The sequence below is a fragment of the Aphis gossypii genome, chromosome X (assembly GCF_020184175.1).
Source record: "Aphis gossypii isolate Hap1 chromosome X, ASM2018417v2, whole genome shotgun sequence".
NCBI classification, from domain to species: domain Eukaryota; kingdom Metazoa; phylum Arthropoda; class Insecta; order Hemiptera; family Aphididae; genus Aphis; species Aphis gossypii.
The window spans coordinates 49,546,573-49,569,674 of record NC_065533.1 but is presented as its reverse complement, the minus strand read 5'-3'; the positions used below and the strand labels follow the sequence as shown (position 1 = coordinate 49,569,674).

The following is a 23,102-nucleotide window of genomic DNA, read 5'->3' as shown; positions in this document are numbered from 1 at the left end:
AAAAAAAATGACGGAAAAACGGCAATTTTTACGCAAAACCAGTTTTCGACCAAATCGATTTTTTTTTATGATTGTAATTCAAAAACTAATCACTGAAAATACTTGAAATTTTCACCAAATGTTAATGTTAGTGGTATCTGTATATAGTTAAATTTTCAAAAAATTTTGACATTTATTGAGTTATTTATAGACCACTGAAATTTTCGATTTTTTTGAGAAATTTTTTTTAAAGTGTCGATAAAAAATTTTTGGATGACCAAAAAGTTTTGAAAATTTAATACAAGGTTCCTTATGAGATGTTTTTATTATAGCTAAAAAAAATTAAAAATCGTTAGTCACAATTTTTTTTTATAAGCGTTTATAGTTCAAATTTTTACGAAATCTGTCGAAAACGCGAAAATTTGCAAGTAATTTTGAAGTTGAAAAATCATAAAATTTTTTCCTTTTATAACTAAGTTTTGAAAATTTGGTACAAGGTTCTCCGTAAATTTTTCTTCAAATATCTGTAAAAAAAACTCTACCGGATTCAGACAAAAAATTTTAATGAGTGTTTGAAATTTAAATTTTTACAAAACCGCGTTAAATAACGGTTTAGCCTCAAACGATTTTTGATATTTGTTATTATTCAAAAAGTATAAGTCGTAGATACTTGAAAATTCTACCAGTTATTTAGATTGGCATTTTCTTTACATGATTTAATTTTCAAAATATTTTGAGTTTTTTTGAGCTATTTATAGACAACTGAAATTTTCAATTTTTCTGAAAAATTTTTTTTGAAGTGTCGATAAAATTTTTTTGGCCCTATCAAAATACTTGTAAATTTTATACAAAGTTCCTTATATGTTATTCTTATAGTGATTAAAAAATTATAAGAATACATAAGCACAATTTTTTTTTATTAGCATTTGAAGTTCAAATTTTGATAAAAATTCGTCAAAATCATGAATATTTGCAAATTATTTTGTAGTTCAAAATTCATAAAATTGTTTGTATTTATATCTAACGTTAAAAAATTTAACACTAAGTTTTCCATAAGTTTTGCTTCAAAAAGCTATAGAGAAAATTTTAAGCGTCATTATAGGAAAAATGTTTTGAGCGTTTGAGTTTTAAATTTTTATGAAATCGGAATATTTGTTTCAAAATAGAATATATGACAATATTTAATTAAAATATATTCTAGACTGACAAATCATCTCCGTTCAGAATCGTTTTTCGTATACAATGATACCTATCATTGCATTCAAATTTAATCTACCCTAGTCCGAGGTCCACCCCACCCCTTAATGTACAGCAGAGCGGTACCCACTTGCCGACTTTTTTTAACTTTTAAATTTGTTTACGACTTCCAATTGATTGTGAATGTTTCAGAAATTTAAAAAGCCTGTAGTAAGTGTACTAGCATGAAAATAAATTGAATTTTCAAATTTAAATATATAACTCACGATACCTATTATATATTATAATTCACACCAACTCATCATTTTAAGTATTTATAATATTTATATGTATATTGTGTTATGATATTAATGATTTTTTTATTTAATATAAAACTATAAGATTAGCTGTAGGTACCTATACCTTTTTAAATGTGTAATGATAAATGTTGTAAAACGTATACATTTTGTTTGTTTGAAACAGTACGAACCGTTCGCCATATTGGCTGTAGTTGCTACATAATATGATATTTGATATAATTTTACATATGCCATTATAAACTGCCGTTTTCATTTTTCCTTTGTGACCGTATAAAGTGTTCTACAAACAACAAACATTATAATATGCATCAGCATAAGCAAAAAAAAAAAAAAAATGACGAAAACTTATCCTTATGTTTGGCTTATACTTTTTATTTTTAATGTTTAGCATGTGTCTATAATCTAAATTTATACAAACGATTTTTGGACCAATACCAACAAACTGTATAGTGATCACGAAGTAGACGATTGAGCAGTTTATACAAAAAAATAAACTATAAAATAACTTTAAAATTGAAGAAACTGTTTAATCATTATCAACGCAAATTTTAATATTCAACGACTATAATATGAAGCATCGAATTAATTATACTTAAAATTAATTCAATTTAATTAAAATTATGTTGATTTTCAATTTTTAGTATTAATCGAAACCATAAACAATATTTTCTAACGTTGGAACAAGAATTCGTGTGGACGTAATAGTAATATCAAGTGAGTATACAATTAAATAATACAATTTTAAGAATATTACTCTAATTCTTTATGAATAAATACTTTTATTATGGTGTTTAATTACCTACTAATATTTATGTTACTTATTATAGTTTTTAAATATTATTTAATTAGTTTTTATAATAGTAATAAATACTATAATAAGTAGGTTGTAGATTAATTATGCATTAAATTTAATTTAATTATGCAGACACGTACATCACTCCGATGCCATTTAAAATTTAAAATTTAAAATTTTTGAAAATATTTTTCATCAATATTTAGTATGTGATTTGCACATTGGTGAAGATAGTATTCAAAAATTCTAAATAAGGTAGGCCCTGGGTAAAATACGTTTAGTAGACTTATTGGCAGGGATGGAAGATAAGTCACTCCATGTATTAAGAATACAAAATATAAAATACAAATTGTGTACATATTATTAGAAAAATATTGCAAAATATAAAATAATTTTTCATTTTCAGTTCTTTAATGAATTTTTATTTTAAAAGAAAATCTTATAAATTATGATAAATACATTAGTGATAGATTATTTGATAAACTTAATTTTAAAATGTAAGTATTATATTATTAATCACGAATTTTAAAAACATTATTCCATTAACTAAATTATTAATTTACTAATTCTCATAGAGTTATAAACATGTAGAATAATGTTAAATTAATTTGTATATAATACAATGTATTGCTTAAACCAACCAAGTTTAGTAATTATCACAAATATTTTATATTATAATAAGTGTCTTTAATTTTGAATGTCGTGAACCTATGGTTGTATTGATAAATTTATTTTGTCTACTTTCACCTTCGTTTAATCTTGTTTACTTTCACTATTTTTGTACGGTTGTGTATTCTGTAGGACCACTTATATCAGTAACACAAATTATGAATGGTATAATACTAATACTATGAACGAATAGAATAGTACGTGTAGGTTTAGTATAGGCACCTATGTAATATATTTAAACTTAAAATCAATGTCCCTTACGTCATATTCTTTTCTAAATATCTTCACATAATCAGACGTGAAGAACAAAATATATTCTTACGTTATTAAATAAATGACACTCTGATATAATATTAAATTTAACAGTATATAAAACAATATTAACCGATGACTAAACGCCTAAACCTGGAATTTATAAAATCAAAAAAGAAAAAAAAAAGAAAAGAAACTGTAATTAACCGACTTCGAATAGGTCACATAAATACAGCTGTTATTTGATGAAGAACCTGATACGGTGGCGTCTGTCTGACAATTAACCACATTTTTATAAAATGTCAAAAATTCGAATTTCGAGCTGTAGGATACATCTCTAAAGATAAGATAAAATTATTTTTAATATATAATTTAAAATAAAGTAATTTAATGAATTGTATACTAATGGCCTAAGTCACTGATGTATAAAAGTTTTTTTTTATATAATTTTTAAAAATAAATATGTTACAGTTTGAAGTTTGAACTAATAACAATAACTAATAAGCTTAATTAATATAATAATAAATAGCATAGGAATAACGGGTTGAAGAAACCTGATTGGAGATACTTAATTGTACACTTTGTCGAAATAGGTATAATAAAAATATTACTTATAATTATTATATTTGTTTTAGTATTATAAGACTATTAAGACTTATAGCAATGCAAAGGATATAAGTACATTATATTAACAACGATGAGTTCTATTTTTATTATGTGCAGATTTTAATATAAGCAATACGATATCATTAATTCATAATACGTTCTATAACTATTGAATTATTTAAAGAATAATAAAAAAAGTTGCTACAAACTGTTTAATTTTTACAACTGTTTACAGTTTCGACTACGATGAAGTGTCATAAAAATATAAAAATACATTATTTTATTTATTTTATGTACATGCCTATTCTCATAGTTTATTATTTTGCGCACCTACTTGGTCATACATAATGCATATCTAGTAGATATATTAAGTCGCATGAAAACTATTTGATAACTAGTAAACAAACTACGTTTTTATAAAAAAGAATAAAAATAAGTTTTTAATAATATTTCTGTATAAGTGTTTAATTCGGACAAATGTTGAGAACAAAGTTTTACGTCAATGGCGCCGTGGCGCCGTCTGAAAAACTGACCGAGGACACGTTTAGAGCAGGAGTGCCTCACAAAACGGTCAATAACAAATCACTGAAAAAAAAATAAAATAAAATACTGATTAATTAATATTCTACTATAGCGATCGTAGGATAATATTATGCGTTTATTATGTATATAAGCACGGTAAACAAATGTAAATATGTCACATAGTAATAATATCGCGACATTAAAAAACTTACGAGATATTCGTAAACAGGTAACGTTTCCTGGCCAAACGCTCTAGTCCTACTACTCGCGTAGAAGGTATTATCGTAATAATATCGACTAATATATGCTCGTCCTGCGTGTTTTGAAGGTTTTTATAGTATGCACCGGCACCGGAGTGCAAAAAATAACCTTTTCGGGACACGCACGCACGCACGCACATACCACCACCACTACTTCAATTGAAGTCTGTTATTATTTTTATTGTTATTTTTTTTTCCATTGTTGTTTTGTTACTATCATTATCAATATTATTATCACGGCTTATTTTTTTTTTTTTATTATTACTACTACTACAGGTATATTACTACTATCTACAACTATTACTACTACTCGGCAACACCGCCAACAGCTATCGTTTTCGTAGTCCGCGACAGGTATATAAGACAGGTGGCCGTGAGGGCGGCGGTCGTCGCTTCATCGTAGTCATACTATATATATATATATATTCTACACAATTTAACCAATAATACCGGTTTTTTAGCCATCACTTTCTACCGTCGAGCCATCCTGGTCAGACGGTGTTGTCTGCACGCACATTTACACACGGCAAGCGCGCGCGAACGTGAACGTTGCGCAGTCGTTCGCTAGCCTCGCTCCGCGTAGCCCGCCAAGTCGACGGTCGTCCGGTTCGAACGGATTTTTTCGACGATATTCTATCGATTTGAGAATTATTATTATTGTTCATTAAGCCGAACGCATTCCTTAACCATCACCCGGTCCGAATCGATCAAAACGACGACGACCAGGTTTCCGTCGTGACGATTTTCGTGTATACCTACCCATCTAATACCATTGCTGCACATCAAAATACTTTACAAGTAAGACTCGGCAAAAACGGTTCGACCACTATGGTTTAGTATTATAATAATAATTAATGTTATTGATGTTACGAAACTGTTATGCTTATTGATTTCCGTGACTTTTCGGCGCGGACGATGAGCGTTTGTTGTGTGTTATTATATGTACATTAATTTTGTGTTATTTTATCGATTGACGCAGTGTCGGACTCGACGAAAACTACTGATGCCGCGGCGAAGGAGAAGTTTAAGACCATTATGGAAGAGGGGTGCAACGTGCCGGTTGATACACAACGGCCAAAAGAAGTTCCGGAATGGTTCGATGCGGAATTGTTCACCAGGTAAAACCATATAACTACCGTCGCTTTATATTTCTATAGGTAACGCGATAAATTTTAAAAATAATGTCTGTGACCTATATAATATAACTATGATATTATATGACACAAGTGCACAATGATTTTAGGTACAAGCGAGCTAGTCGAATTCACGCATAAATTCCAAGAATATTTCTTTATAGATATAGGTACTTATGTTCTGTGTATTATTATATTATATACTTTATACCTACGATTATTGTAACGAGCCAAACGTTTGAATAATTTGTTAGTATTTGTTTCATTTGTGCACGATGCAGACCGCACCTATAAAATAAAAACTCGCCACATCGTTACGTGCAATTGTATTGACATATTTTACGTATAACATAGTTTTCAGTATTCCTAATTGTTGCAATTCCAAGATCGAAATTATAGTAATTAACATAATAATGTGACTATATTATGTGAGTTAAAATAACTATTAATAATCAAGGTCTATTAAGGTTTAGAATATTATACTTGAATTATTTTTGTTTTAATTGCATGTAATACTTACATCGTACTGCTATTTTAATAATACGATTATTCGTATATTCGTAGATGCACGCAAATAAAATTTCACAATAATCTTTTTTACGTGTCTGATAGTAGATTCTTATATATGGTGAGTGTAGAATATAAACTCGAAAATAGAATGGAATGCATTAAAGTTTACTGCATGCAAATAAAAGCATTATTATACTGCAAGTCACCAAATACATTAATTTTACATGGCTGTAAAAATGTAAACACCAAGCAAAAAATATTTTCTCATAAAAAATGTAAATAATGGTTAGCGGAGCGGTTTGATTAAATTTATCAAAAATATTTATTCCATTGCAAATAATTGTATCTAAATCATTTAAATAAAATATTTGCTTACTTTTATAATAGCTGATATTTACAATAAATTATATGATATATTATGTTGTTTAATATGAGCGAAACGTCAAACATGTGAAACGTTAAACAATATTATGAGTTATCACCAGGTTAAAGTGTTAATAAAGATATATAAAATAGGAAATCACTAATGATTATTGATTTTGAAATCATAAATAATTTATAATAATTTGACAAAAACATATAAGTATAGTTATATAGGTACATAATAATAATATGTAATAAAACAAACAACCGATTAACCAAATTAACCATCATAACATTCAGAAAAGATTTAATTTATAACAAACCGTTTTATAATAAGTGTCGAATTTAGAGATAGATTGTGTGTTAAATTGAAAGTTAATGATACATCATTGTACCTATACTATACGACGAAAAATGATTCTGAGTAGTAGAGATAGTAAAACTTTTTAACCGTGATTACCGAACAATTATTTTAACAATAATATTCAAAATTTAACAAATGTTCGTATTTTAGATTCTGAGCCGAGCGACGAATGTATTAATTTTGCAATGATATACGTTTGTATAATTGTATCATTCGTATGCTTATTTGTATGTATACTAGTGGTCTGTACGGGCTGAAAATTTTCAGCTCGGTCCGATTCAGTAACTTTTTTGACAGTCCGTTTTGGTTAGCATTATAATTTAATACATTATTTAATAAATATACACTGTGTTAGAATTTTAAATTTTTCATTTGAATGTCCGGCAATTTCTGTTTGAATTTCATAGAATCCAACCCAGTTAAAGTTTTCCAAGCCATGCTCAGTCAATGCAGGTCTACACAATAAGAAGTCGAAAGAATACTTTGATTTTTAATTTTGAGGGTGATTTCAGATAGTAAATTACTCTAATTTGTATTTTTCAAAAAATTAAGAAAAAACTGGAATTTTTACGTAAATCCAGGTTTTAATAAAATCAAATTTTGTTTTTCTTTGTTTAACTCGAAAACAGATAACTGTAGACACTGAAGATTTTCATAAAATGTTTATACTTTATATGATTGTTTTATGTAAATAATACAATTTTCAAAATTTTTAACTCTTTTTGAGTTATTTATAGATATTGATTTTTTTTTAGTTTTATTTCTATTTTATTAACGTTGATAAAAAATGTTAAATTGGTCAAAAAGATTAAAAATTTAATACAAGATTCCACTTATAAGTTTTACCTACACTCGATAGATATATAAAAATATCAAAAAAAGTACATATATTTTATTTATAAACATTTAAAGAATACATTTCGAAAAAATTGGTCATAATCTAGAGAATTTGTAAATTGTTTTGCAGTGTAAAATTTATAAAATATGCAATTTTTAATGCCTAAGTCTTGAAAGTTCAATACCAAGTTCTTCATAAGTAGTTAATTTTAAACCAAGAAATCTAAAAGTGTATCATTACAATTTTTTTTTTATAGATATTTTAAATTCAAATTTGGATAAAATTTCATTTGTTTACTATGGATAACGAAAATTAATTACTATTTTGTTATGATATACAAAGAAATTATTAGTGGGGTCATAGCACTTTTACGTATATTATTTTATTTTATACACATAATGGTATTTTAAAATGTATTGTCTTGGAAAAATTTTATTTGACCTACTATGCTAATAACAGTCAAATAAATTATTTAACTTAATAGTAATATTAAATAACAATACAACATAATATGAATTATGCTTAGGGCCGTTCTTATCATGTCCTGTTAGTGTCTGATAACACTAACCGGCAGAATTTCTTATGAATTAACCGATAGAATTCTACCGGTTAGTCTTAACCGACACTTAACCGGGCACTGTAAGGACGGCCCTAAGTGATATAGACTGATAAACTGTATTTGATTAGAAACGTTTTTCGTTTATAGTGATTTAAATTTTAAAATCACACACATGAGACATGACACATATCGTTATAAAACTAATACAATCATTGATCTGGTTAGAATCTAAGACAATCACTGTAAATACTTCCATAATATTTTTCTAGATTATGTTTGTATTCAGTATTAATATTAAAAATTGTATTATACAATTATTTCTATAATAAAATATTATTTGTGGAGTGTACACATTTTTAAATTATAATTTTGCTTTTTAATCATTTTGGTACTATTATTAAGTTTTGATTTTTTATTGAGTTTTTAATTTTTTCATCGTTAGTGTACTCTATTCAAAATATTAAATAGGTTGTATTTTATCTAGTTAATGTTTTTTTTTTTTTTTTTTTTTTGGAGCAAGGAATTTTCCTTATTCCGTTGCAAAGAAACTGAATACTGATCAACTGTAGTCTGTCAGTATCGGTGCATAGCTTGGTAAAGTTTAAGTACCTATCAACTATGTTTATCAAAAAGTTTAAATTTACTATAGAAAATATAGATTTAAAATATATCATTATTTATGTTACGTTGTAATAATTTTTATTTGTTTATAATCAGTAATTGACATTTTGACCTGTGATAATTGATTGATAGGTACTTCATATTGGTTATCCTTGTCGATTTTTTGATCTATTTTGTTTGTCGTCGTTCGTACATTATTATCTTAATATTTTAAATATTAAACTTTTTTTTATTAATTGACAATTATGGTAGTAAGTATTTGAACCCCGGTGAGAAATAAACGTAGGTACCTATAATAGTTTATATATATCATTCCCAGAAACATTATGGGTAAGTTGACGAGTCTAAGGTTAAAAGTATTTAATAATAATTATAATGTATTTTCGAATACCTAACTTAATATATTTAATCTAATCAATATTTTATAGTTAATAAGAAAGCCTAACTTTTAATGCACAATAAATATTATAGAATAGGTTAATTAAAATAAAAATATAATTTTAAGTATATTATTATAAACATGCATTTATATTTTCTAGTACCACTATTGTTAATCAGCATTAAATAATAAAATTAAAAATATAATTTATTTGTTAAATAAACTATATTAAATATCTTTAACAAATAAAATATTTGAATAAATATTGTTACATAAAATAATAGGTAGATAAATAATTGTGTTACATTATAGGTATTACATTTATAGAGACATAGGATTATGACTTTATGAGTTATAGTTTTTCTGTTCCAAATAGGGATGAAAAATCAAATAAATAATTGTATGTATGTTAGTATGTTACGCGATTATCTACATTATGAAATTATTAATTAACTTAAATTTTAACTTGGTAATTATATTAATAAATAGTTTAACTCAAATGTCGTCAAACGATCAATCAACAATTTTTATGTTTAAAAAGTTAACATTAACGTTTAAAAACAAATACTTAAATACCTAGATATTTATTTTACATTTTTACACGATTTATTAAGTTGTAAACTTGTAATTTTAGAAAATATTTAAAAACTAAAATGTAATACATGATCATGCATTAATTTCGGAGCAGCATTTTAGTTTTACGATTAGCACGCTTATAATTTTTGTTATATTGTTCCAACGTTGTTAAATTCAATTATTTTTATATTATACAAATTTATCGAGTATATTATGTGTATTTTATAATTTATGTTTTAATACAATATTTCAATGTTAACACTTTTGAGTTTTAACATAACTTTCGGATATTACTGCTGTGTGCCTGTCCATAAATACTAATATTTATTTGGTATGTTATAAATGTTATAATATTATTTGTGACATGTCATCAAGCTTGGCATAAACACTATAAATCTGTATGTAATGTAAATAAATTCTTTTTAAATAGATAAAAAAAAAAAAAATAAGTACACAATTATTATTTATTAGTGAATTTATTTTGTTTTTAAGAAATGAATAATAATAAAGTTACATGTCACTTTAAATGTAATAAAGTAATGTATTAAGTCATTGATTATTGCATAGTCAATTACTTCAAATTGCACCAAATTATGTGGCCCTCAGTAAAAACACGGTATTTTGTGTTTTAAATATTATTACTTGTTAATAGATAATTATATCGAACTATATACAATTTGGAAACGATTTATTTTATTATCATTTGGTATATAATTAATAATGAAATAAATACTTATGGTTTTACGTTAATAATACAATATGCCATTATAGTACGTTTTCTGTAGTACCTATATATACATATATATATTATGGATAATGAATTTAATATATTATCTATAATAAAATTATTATAATGATGTAATAATATCGTTTATTTTAGAGTACGATCGTGGTAATTGGTAAATAAGTGAGAATACTGTAGATTACGAAAATTTAAGTAGGTAGGTACCTATGTAAAATATTATTCGATTGTTCAATTGACATTCTATTGATAAAATTAGAAAGCTTAATAACGTTAATGAGTTCCTATTTAAAAATAAATTTTGATTAAAATTAACATTAATATTGAAAAGGTTGCTGCACAAAGTGATCTATAAGAAAAAATTAATGTATTTATTATGACTAAAATATAGTTTTATGAAAAAAATAAAATAAAATTAGAGTAAGAATGTACACTTGTTTTATAAATGCACTGCTAGCGAATCGAGCAAAAAAATTTAGGCTCTTAAATTTAATTCCTGGTAACATAAAATAGCCCAGGGGCTGCCCTGACTGCAATCATTTGTGACTTATTACAAATTCTCGATTAAATCTAATCGAGTAACTTTCCGTGGATAATCATTAATCGTTGATTGTATAGTGTCAGGAATGTAAATAAAATTATTTTTCATAAACTGATTATGTTTGATTTGTGACTTCATTGTTAAATAAATAAATCATGAATGTAATATCGTTTTCAACAGTATTGTTTTTTTTTAGTTCGGCCGAGAGTTCATTATAAAATGTTAAGTGTGCTCAATCTTTCGATAACCATTTATAATGCCGACATTTCATTAAACTCATAAGTCATAACTAATGAGTATAATTTTGTAGTCAGCTTCATTGCCTAAAATGGTTTGTTACATTTTTGCAATCTATATAATATTTAGATGTATGGATTATTATTATAATATATCATACATTCCTCAACAAATTGAATTTATACTCGACGCTGTTTCAAAGTCTAAAAAACATGTCGAGACTTCGAGAGATATTTTTGTTCAATTACCTGAAACTGTAATTTTAAAAATTGATTTGATTTAATATCTCTATATTGAATAGGTTAGTGGCAATATTTGAGTTTTTTTTAAATTTAAATTTATATATGACTCTGGCTATAAAAAAATTATTTGAAATAGAATCTTTGATATAATAAAAAATAATAATTAATAGGTAAAGTTATTGACGGGAGAAGAACGTCTTAGCATTCATTAATTTTTATTATTTTATTTAAGATTAAGAAAAAATATCATAGGATTTGTTAAAAATGTCTTAAAAATATATGTTAGAAAAGTAACGTAGAATACCTTTGAATTGACTACTGTAAAATTTAAAAAAATTATTAAAAATACTTACTCTTTGTAGTTATGCGAATACCCACGTGCATGTTGATTTTATGATGAACACGTCATTGTATCTAACAATATCTATGAAATATATTAACGTCATGTGATTATATCATTACATGGAAGTATAGCATTATTGTGGATTTAATATAATGACTTAAAAGTCCTTGAAATTTGCGTACTAATATACACGAGCATAATAAAGATTATATTATGTTAGGTTAAATTAAGTAAAATTATAGTTATTAGAATTTTAAGTTTAGGAGTAATTAAAATAAAAATATAAATCAGAAAAATATATGATTTTTTCTTCAGTCAAAAGTTTTTAAAACTCTTCAATTAATCGTAGAATATTTTAACAACTTAAAATAATAAATTATTTTATTTAAATAAAAATAAAAATATTGATATAGCATTTATTTTTCATTTTATTTAAAATGCTACGAACAATACAAAGAATATAATATATATAGTACCAGTGCCTGCGTCATAAAGGTTTAGGTATAGAGAGCCTACTATAAGGATGTTTCTTAACGATATTTAGGTCGATTTTTAACGATGTTTAAGGTACCTTATACTTTCAAATTGAGAATCAAAAAGAAATTTTTTTAATGTAACTATTCATTTAATATATGATTTTTAGTTACTAATTATTAATAATTCATTATTTCTATGGTTTTGTCATAGCATTTTTTATACAATGAGAGTCTTAATCATTTTTCTTTTAACTTACATTAATTTTATTTCTAAAAAAAAAAAGTTGTTATTTATTACTGTGAAAGGAAGAGGCACACTTATATGGTTTTGTAATGTTGGCCCTGCATAGTAAACTCTTATTTATTATTTATGACTCACGTACATTATAATATGATAAAATGAATAAGATAATGAAATATTTTCCTTAATAAAAGCTAGAAATCCAGTAATTTATAATTAAATTATCTCTGTTGTCTAAAATATGCAAGCACGTGTACAAAATTAAAAACAATATTTCAGTTATACTAAAATGATCGTAAATTAAATTAAAATCTTATCTCACAACAATTATGATTTCTGAATAAAATCAATTGATCTGTAAAATCATAATGCACAATCTTAGCTATTGAGAAAAGACTATTGCAAATTATAAAATTTGCAACTGATTAAAAATCTAAAAAATAAACTGGAAAATGATGTTTTAACACAATTAAAAATAGATACTTATATTTTGATGTAGAATACTAATATAAGATCTTCAACTACACGGTACCAGATAAAATAAATGATATTGAAAAATATTATTGTCATTTATCATGTTTTCATACCACCGTTTGACGGCTGAAAGGTTAATATTATATTTTTATAAAATATATAAATGTATAAAACATAAATATACCTATACTTCCCTACCTATATATAAATATAATAGATGTTTATACTTATAATTATAGAAGCTAATTTTCAAGTGAATTTATTTATCTGTTATGTTTATGTACACCTAATTAATTTTTTTATAACTATTAACCTATTAGTTAATTAATAATATCCATATAGGTGGTATAATAATATTATACCTAATAAGCGTCTGATAATAAAATAAAAATAAAATTTATGTAAATATGTACTATTATACTCGTATATCGTCATAAAATAAAAACGATAAGTATAAGAAAAATAATCTAAAAACGTTTATTTTTGTGTTTTCAGAGGACAAAATTATTTTTATTCCAACTTCTATGCAATGTTTGCTTCGAATTTGATTGGATTAATATTGGTATTAACAGTTCCAACAATATTGGATGTATTAGTGTTCACAAATAAATCTTCTGATCCTTATACCGCTTTTAGGAGATATCTTGATACCATTAGACATATGCTGAGGTGGTATAGATACGATGTGACAAATTCGAAATCAAAGTAAGTGAATATATTTTAATATGTTTAATGATATAATATAAACCTAATACAAATTTACAACAATATTTCGATTTTCGAAAATGATAAGATTTTTTTTTAAATTATTTCAAACAGGTGTTTAAATATTTGAATAAAAAGTAGGTAGGTTTTTATTTAATTATTTTTTAAAATATATTTTCCAATAAATATTTCAATAAAAATTCTAATACGTACTTATTTGTAATTCAATGAAATAATATATAAACTATTTCAAACATTTCCAAACACAGATCGATGTCAAATTTCTTTTACTCAGTTTAAATTATTTGGTTTAATGTATATGTAGATATGTGGGAAAAATTGCGCATGATCCAATAAACGTTTTTTAGTTAGCGTATGCCATTATCTAACAACTACGAATAATACCTCTAAGTGTATTTAATATTATTTTATTTTTACTTATGATAATATGGTTATTTACAAAATAAAAATCATAAATTGTAATTAAGTCTATGGTTCAAATTTAAATAGAGCGTAGTTAAGTATCCTTTGGTAAGACCGAGAGGATAAGACAGTGCACTGTGCACATCTTCATACTTTTTGGGAAAATTTATAATTTATAAATATTACATATTACGTTACAAATATCTGAGACATTTTTTATTTTGTTCTCTTTTAATTTTAAAATTGTACTCATGTGTGATACTAGTATAGATTAGGTTACTAGTATATTATATAAATAAGTCGTTACAAATTATGTAATTCCATTATATAAGTAAAACGTATTAACAAAAATTATTTTATATGAAACCAAAAATTATAATTTAATATAAATTATACATTTCTTTAAGTTATGCATATCTAATAGGAAATAAAAAAATCTATGTAAACAAAACACCATAGTAGTGACATTATAATAACAAATTACGCACGTGGCTTCTTAATCATGTAGCTTTAATTTGTGTTTTTGTTTTCTTTTTATAATAAATACTTTTTGTAAATATATTTTTATAGTCACTTTACTATTTATTTTTGATATTAAGCCGGAAAAAATATTATATAATCGCAAAAAGTTGTTGAAAACACAACCCAAAAATACTGTATAAAAGAATTTTGTGTTTAATATTTATAAAAACAAAATATAAAAATATTGTTGTTTAAAAAAACATTAAAATACATGCTTTTTATAAAAATGGGTTTTTAACAACTTAAAATAAGGAAAAAAAAATATTTTCAAAAATATTAACAATTTTTGTAATAATGTCAAATTAAATGAATCATTCGATGTACAATCACAAACAAATAAATATTTTCTAGTCGAACTTGTATAAAAATAAATTTACTTTATATAATATATTATTCAGATCTCAAATGTCTGTGGCCATTGTACACGGACTTCACTGTGCTGCTAATCGAGTATCGAATAAATCTGGACTAGGACTGCGAGTAACTCAAAAAGATATGTCATTAACTCAATTTGGATTCATGGGTTTACCGTTGTTGAAAAAAAAAGAATTGGCTATTGTAGGCACCGAAGAAGATGAGAGGGGTATTTTGCATTTTTGGCGTACTATTGGATTCATGCTGGGAATTCAAGACAAGTAAGTAATATTTATAGTTATTTGATCAAACTCTCAGTTATTCTATATCATAGGTACCTACCATAGGCGTATCTGGTGAAACAAAATCGTTATTTACGTACCTAACTATCTATTTTTAATTGTTTACACTAAGACACTTTAATATATTATATCAAACCATTTATAGAAAAAATTCGATATCATTTTGTAGTTTATAAGAAATATTTTAATTATTTTGCATTCGTCATAAGCGCACTGAATTATCGCATACTAATAAATAATGTTGATATTGTAAATAGCCACATAAATTAATTATGAATTTATTTGTTATATTTTTCGAGGGGCTATAAAAAAGTCGAAATTATTGTAACACACGGGTCGGGCCATAATATATTATTGCCGGCTAAATTATTTTTCCGCTAAAGGTTATTACACACTAGGCGAGTCGAACGCGCGCGTCCGCTTTTTTAAAACGTCGCGATTAATCGTTCAAATTTAAACGTGTAGTTTTATATGAGCCACATTTTATTCACACACATCGCGCGTTCGGTAGCGTCTGATGTGTAATCTACTGTAACTTACGGTTCTGATGATAAAATATTTTCGGCTTTATTACGCGCTCCCTATTTTGCTTGTTCTGTGCGAAGACCTTGACATTTTTTAAAAATTAAAACATTAAGTTAGTAGTTTGAAAAATGTGTGGTATTTAATAAATTGTAATTAATCATAATTTAATTTAAACAGTTACTTGTGGACGTTATACGAGTCATTTTTTATGGCAAAACATGTTCGCAAAAAACCAAAAAAATTATTTGTGTTTTTGATTTAAAATATTCATTTTAAAATTTATAAAGAACAATATTTAAAAGACGACCTCATTAGCTTTTTTGAAATTTCAATTATTAAAAATGTTTAAGCTATTTAAAAAACGTAAGAAGAGAATTTATTGTACCTTATTGACGAGTTTTATACGTAGAGTCATTGATTATAATATATACTACACCGAAAAACATGTCAATGAGCAATCTATAGTATTTATAATCAATGGTAGAATAATAATACAAATTCCCGACAAGATTGTCTCCGAAATATTGTTCTCATAATAGATATTTTTGTTTTAAAACCAATTTTTAACGCAGTTCCGTTTGTTTTCAGTAAACATGTTTACGCTGTTAGATTTAATTGTCGTTGCTATAATAATGTGTTATCGCCTATCACCTGTCTACCGTTTTGACGTCTTTCGCGATTTTTCCCACTGCGCCGAAAAGTAAATTTTCACACTGCAACTGTGGTGTAGTGACGGTTGGTTATCAGCGACGGCGAATTTTTTAAGAATAGACTGACTAGACAATTGATTAATAATATAATATAAAAAAATAATGATATACACAATAAATATTAGATAAAATAATAATAATTTATAAACACCGATCGACTGGATAACTCATTTGTATTTTGTGTTCAATCATTTTCATATTATAATTATTACAATACTATGGATTTGGAAATTTAATATTTCTAAATAGTCGGTACTAGACGCTCAATGTATGCATAATTTGTCCGACATTGATTCAAGCGTCTACTAACGTAAAACTATCGTTTTAAAGGGGTTTAGTGTAGGTTATTTTCTAAAATTTGCGTATGGCCCATATGGAATATGTAAATGTGTCATGTGATATGTATGCATAGTAATAACTAATAGTGATCATTAGTGTGTGAAATAAACATCGAGGCAATCCTGCACGTGTGTACGTTTATGATGTCAACAACGCGTACTACATAAATATTAATGATTATTTATTTATTTTTTGTTTTTGGTCAAAAGTATCAATCATTTGTTAATTGTATTAACTAACTTATTTTCCGATAAAATGTCTGAAAAACATATTTGAGTTCGTCATAAAATTTACTTGAAAACGATTCTCTAATAAATGTATATTTGAATTAATTGTATCGTTTTAATATTATCAACATTTTAAAATTCTTAATACTCAAAGTTTAGAAATCTAATTTAATTGTTTAATTTCAAAAACGTGGAAAATTAATTTTCAAGTAAACTTTTCGCGAATTCAAATGTATTTTTTGAAAGCTTTCCAATTAACAGAATAGTTTTTACGATTGGTATATAATATGATAAATCTATTATAAGAAAAAACACAGATGGGTTTGAATTCCTCCAAATCGCGGGTGACGTCTTCGGCACTTCGTCCATCCACGCATAACATTATATTCCCAGCGCATACTATAGTTGTGTATACCATCTTTATCGTAAATAAAAAAGGTTAATATACACAAGTGGTTCTAGATAATCAAATAGTTTTTAATTATATTAATAATTTTTCTATTCCATCAGTTTATTTTTTCGCCATATTATCATAAACTAGTGTATCCCCATTTTTGCCAAAACATTTTCGTTTTTTCGCTGTACGATAAAAGCTTATAGGATATCATTCGAATAATAATGAATGATTGTAATATTATTAGAAGAAATGTGATATTTTTAATTACCTATATAGATTAGATGTAACATAAATAATAAATAAATAAAAAAGTACAAATTATTAAATTAAATAAACAAATTTATGTATGATACAATAATAATTGTTGTTGTAAAAAATATTAATAATTAAATATTAAGATTTAAGTTCCCCTCATAATATGCTCTTACAACAGTTAAAAAATAAATATATACCAAGTAATTTTGTTGTTATAAAAGTTGTAAGTTGTATTATGATACATAAACATATTCATAAATTCAAACTCGAACGAAATACGTAAATTCGATAATTATTTTTTCGTGAACCCATACGCGATTTAGGGACGAGCACGAACGAACGAACTTTTTGACTCGGCGTGGGAACCCTAGGTTAACCCTAACTCTCGGAGCTGCAATACCTATATAATTATGTATATCGTATAATGCTGTCGTATTAATATCGGCTGAAGCTTATCCGACAATCACTATACCTATACCTAGTACCCACCGTACATATTATACCATTATATTGTTATTATTATTATAACATAATATTATATACCTAATAATTATACATCGTGTTATATTCGCAGGTACAACCTGTGCAACGGATCGTTGGACGAGGTGCGTGGCACGTGCCGGCTGATCCTGCAGGACGTTTATGCGCCGGGCCTGCTAAACCCACCGCCCAGGTTCGAGCACATGGTGGAGGCGCTTCTCGAAGGCATGAAACCCATCTCGCCCATGCTGGACACGGAGGCGTTCATGACGTACACCCACGAGCTGTGCGGCGTTCCCGTTCGCCGACCACTGGTCACCCGGTACAGCCGGTGGATGTACAACATTCAAGTGTACACTCACGCCGTGCTCCTGACCCGCGCCTGGTTGGCCGTCGTTTTCCGACCGCTGCTCAACTACAACATGCGATTTTCCGTGTGGCTTAACATCAAGTTCCCGGTCGGAGCGGCGCTCCGGTTCGGCACCAAAGTCTTCCACCGGGTCCGGGACGACGCTGCGGCGCCGCACCCCACGATGGCCGCCGCCGGCAATTCCGTCGCCAGCAGCCGCGTCGCGATGCAGTCGGCTGCTTAGGCCCAAAACGCCTCCGACGCGACGCCACTCGTCTGCAGGCAGTGACGATTTATAAATAATATTATATTATTATCTTATATTTTTATATACAGTCGATAACCGTTCGATTTTTAGCGTAGGTATATATCCAGCTCCACCCCCTCGCCGCCAAAGAAATCGTCCGACCGGTCGATAGTTTGCAGGGTTAGAGACCAGACGAGAATAATTGTTATATTGTAATGACCAAACGTTATTTTATATATTTTATAAAACCTCAAAACTCGCTGCTGCAGTGCTGCTGCAGAGAGTCCATTCCCGGTACTTATTTTTTCTTATTCGTTTTCTGTACGTAAAAAGTAAAGGAACGCATCTGCGACTGTGACTAGCAGTGTCCCATATGCAATAATATGTTAAACTGATTGATTTTGATCTGTCCCCTCTCACCCGCTTAAATGATGCGATTCATGCCTAGCGAAACTCTAATTCCACCGCACTTTCGGGCTGCAGTTTATAGATAATCGCCTCATCTTGCCGTTCGTTCACGATTTTACCGTCGATTCCAAATACTGCAACAGATTTTATGAATTTATATATTTTTTTGTCTCAATCACTATATATCATAATACAATTATGCGAGTGTAACAATAGCATATAAATATCATACAACTTATATTATCTTATTATGGACCTATTGAGGGTCATTTAGAAGTCTACTCAAATTTATTAATTAAATTAATTGTACATTTTATTCCATTTTTGTTGGTATTTTCGATTATCGTGAATAATGTTGTGCAAATTTAAAGTCTCTCTGTACGTACACCTCCGTCCCCCCTGTTCCGGGATTAAAAGTGTACCGATATCAATCACGAGCTTTGTTACTGTATGTACGTATTTGGATCGTTGATTACGCAATATTATTAAGTTCGTATTGAGGCGTTATTTATAAATCATGTTTATGCCATTAAATCGACGTGCCCATATAATATTTGTATAGTGAATAAATTATAATCTACTACTTATTAGCGTGTAAGAATACGAGTAACTTACGAGTATTTGAGTGTCAATTTAAATTCGTTTTCTCTCTAAAGATGGATTTAAACAGGACGAAAAATATTCCGGAAACTTTACTGGGGAGACGCAAAATAGGTGAATTCTTTTAACAAAGTAATCAAATACATATTGTGAATTGTTAAGCGGCGATTAGTTATTTAATTGTAATACGAGTATATCATATTGTATATGACCAAAGTTATTAATAATTTAGTCATTATGTTAAGCTAAACTTTCTGCAGAATATAAATAATAAATAATATTATGTAAAATTACTATATTTTGTTCTGGAAATTATTTTTTTAAGAACTATTATACAAATATTAGACATATTTATATGTTGTTTTGATGTTAGGATTAAGTCATAATATATAACTTATAAATAACGAGTAAAGTTTGAGTAATATTTAAGGTTTATAATATAATGCTGTAAAACAAAGAGATATGTTTATGGATTGTATTGTTTAGTATAATTATATATTTTAATATCATTACGATCAAAAATCGTGTAAGTATCATATATTTTATCAAAGACGTTTTATATGTTTTTATGGCAAAGTACTCTGTATTAATTGTTTTAAATACTAACAATTTTCCTATTGAAAATATGTATTTATTGTTTATCGTTCGAGCGTTTTATATTTTGTAATATAATGTTTTAAAAATACGGATCTATTACAGCGTTAATCATTTTTTTGTAAAATATGTAATAAATTGTATTTTACTATTGTATATTATTATCAAAACAAAATTGAGCTATAGAATGTTATTACACTTAATTTTTTTATATTAATTGTTGTCCATATTGTACAGCGGTCATTGCACTGCACTCGAGAGGACAATTCTTTCATAAGATATTTCGAACAGTTAAATTAATTCACACTGTAAAGCTATTAAAAAAATAGTAATGTTAAATTGGCGAACTGCAAAACTATATAAAAGACCATTTTATGTCCCACAGTTTTTACAACTCTCATAACAATATTATACTGATACGTTTAACTGCGTTTAACGCCATAAAAAAAAAAACATTTTTAGCAAACGAATTTTTCTAAACAAAAAACCTGTACTTACTATGACTATTGTAATACGTCTTATTTTACAGAGTATTCACTGAGCAATTCTAATTACAATTTTGCAGTGTTCCATTGTTTCGAGATCGCTGGCTAATGCGGGCGATAACGGGGTCATAAAAAATTTCAAGGTTTTGTTGTAGACGATTTATAATATTTATAGTCCCATAAATTATACCTACTTAATTAGTCATATTATTTAGATGATTAATGACAACGTTGGAATTCGCTCTGTTATGATTTACGGCATAAAAGTTGTTTATAGAGTATACCTATAATATGTTTTATCGCCATTGAGTAGTCTATACCATAATTTAACGGACAATACAGGCATACGGTATTATTCGTAATAATTGCACGAAAACGGTTCTGATTATAATAGGAGGGTGGACCGACACCTATTCCTTGTAAAGATACCTACGTAGTTAATAAAAATATACTCGTAAGTTGCGCATTATTCTTACGTTTACCACCATTATTTTGCATCCCGGTTACCATAAAAGTCTCGGGCAAAACAACGCCAACTCTTACTACTTAAAAAAACAAAAAGTGTTGTAATAGTAAAACGTGACCGACATTATAATATTCTGCTGATCGTTGACGAGCTTAAACCTTCGCAGTTATAGAGAACGGTGTATAGTAAACACAGATATTTTACATTAACTTACATTAATGATTCTGTTGTTCTTGCAGTGGCATAGTGGTGAACTTGTAAAACATATACAGATTATAATAGTTACCTACTGCAGGTCAGTGAAGTTTCGCAACAAAGTCCACGGACTATAGAGGGAACGTATTACACCGCCTTCATTCATTATTAGAGCAAAATACCATTAATTCGAAGTCGAACTTAGTTCGACGAAAGAAAACTAATTTTACATTATTATATTGATTATTTTATTTATAACTATACTATTATTATAGTATTTATTTTCATTTTTCCAAATAATATTGTTGGCTGTTAAATATATAGTCTAAATGTAAAATAAAAGATAAGACACGTGAGTACCACTCTGCTGTACCTGCATTAGGTGTCGAGTGGTTTACTATAATTATAGGTATGTTCAATTTGAATTCGATGTTATATTATTATTGTATACAAAAAACCATTTTGACCGGAGACGATCTATAGCAGTCTACATCACTATAAATGTATTTCACGTGTTTCTATGTAGATATTAAAGTAATTTATTTTACTTTTGGTAGTACGGTAAAACGATACAATTTGTATTACCTAATAAATAATATCTTAAAATAAATCAAAATTAGCATTGTGTATAGTAAAACTCATAATAACAATATAATACAAGGGTATTTGTAATAGTTTTAAGTTCTAAAGAATAATATGTTTTTAAATTATTATAATTAACAACGTGTCGTCGTTATTTATCGTTTAAGTAAGTAATTTTGTCCATATTTGAAAAACAAACAGAGATCTTTATTTAACCACGCTCGAATCCATGAATTTATTTTGCATGTATTTTTTCATTGATACGCGCAGGAATTTTATTTTCAATGCATTATATTCTAATGGTTTCTAGTTTCTACACAGCGGTAAACAATATGCTGAATAAACATTATGTTTTGAATAAACGTGAAATAAATAATTATGATTTACCAATTAATTACAGGGGAATAAAATTCATGGATTTTTAAATTTAAATACACGTGAACAGAATACACGCGATCACGTGATCTTAATACTAAATTCTAGGATTAATATGAGTATAAAATACTCATGATAAATCTTAAATTCAAGTTTCAAAACTTAGATTTAAAAAGAAAAGTTTTTATGTAATTTTAACTAGAAAATATTTTGTAATTTTTATGAGATCTGTTGAAATTCTAACTTCAAATGCATATAACATGTATATAAAAAAAAAAACGTGCCTATGAATTATTGATATTTTTTTAATTTTTATATAAATATAAGAACATCCTGAGGGGATCTT

At 26.9% G+C, this 23,102-nt stretch overlaps 1 protein-coding gene and 1 long non-coding RNA gene across 3 annotated transcripts; one reads left to right on the top strand and one right to left on the bottom strand.

Annotated features, from left to right (window-relative positions):
• Positions 1-2,029: 2,029 nt before the first annotated feature.
• Positions 2,030-20,752, top strand: LOC126551742 (uncharacterized). Of its 2 annotated transcripts, none has more exons than XM_050205821.1 (5): positions 2,030-2,189; positions 5,557-5,695; positions 13,712-13,921; positions 15,265-15,501; positions 18,550-20,752. In XM_050205821.1, coding segments are annotated over exons 1-5 (1,086 nt in total). In that variant the 5' UTR covers positions 2,030-2,188; the 3' UTR covers positions 19,049-20,752. The 2 variants fall into 2 exon arrangements, with proteins under 2 accessions (XP_050061778.1, XP_050061777.1); XM_050205820.1 differs by lacking the exon at positions 2,030-2,189 and adding an exon at positions 4,938-5,375.
• Positions 3,797-4,654, bottom strand: LOC126551743 (uncharacterized). Its single transcript, XR_007605646.1, has 2 exons — positions 4,530-4,654; positions 3,797-4,380 (listed from the first exon to the last, which is right to left on the bottom strand). It is a non-coding gene; the product is annotated as an uncharacterized LOC126551743 (long non-coding RNA).
• Positions 20,753-23,102: the final 2,350 nt, after the last annotated feature.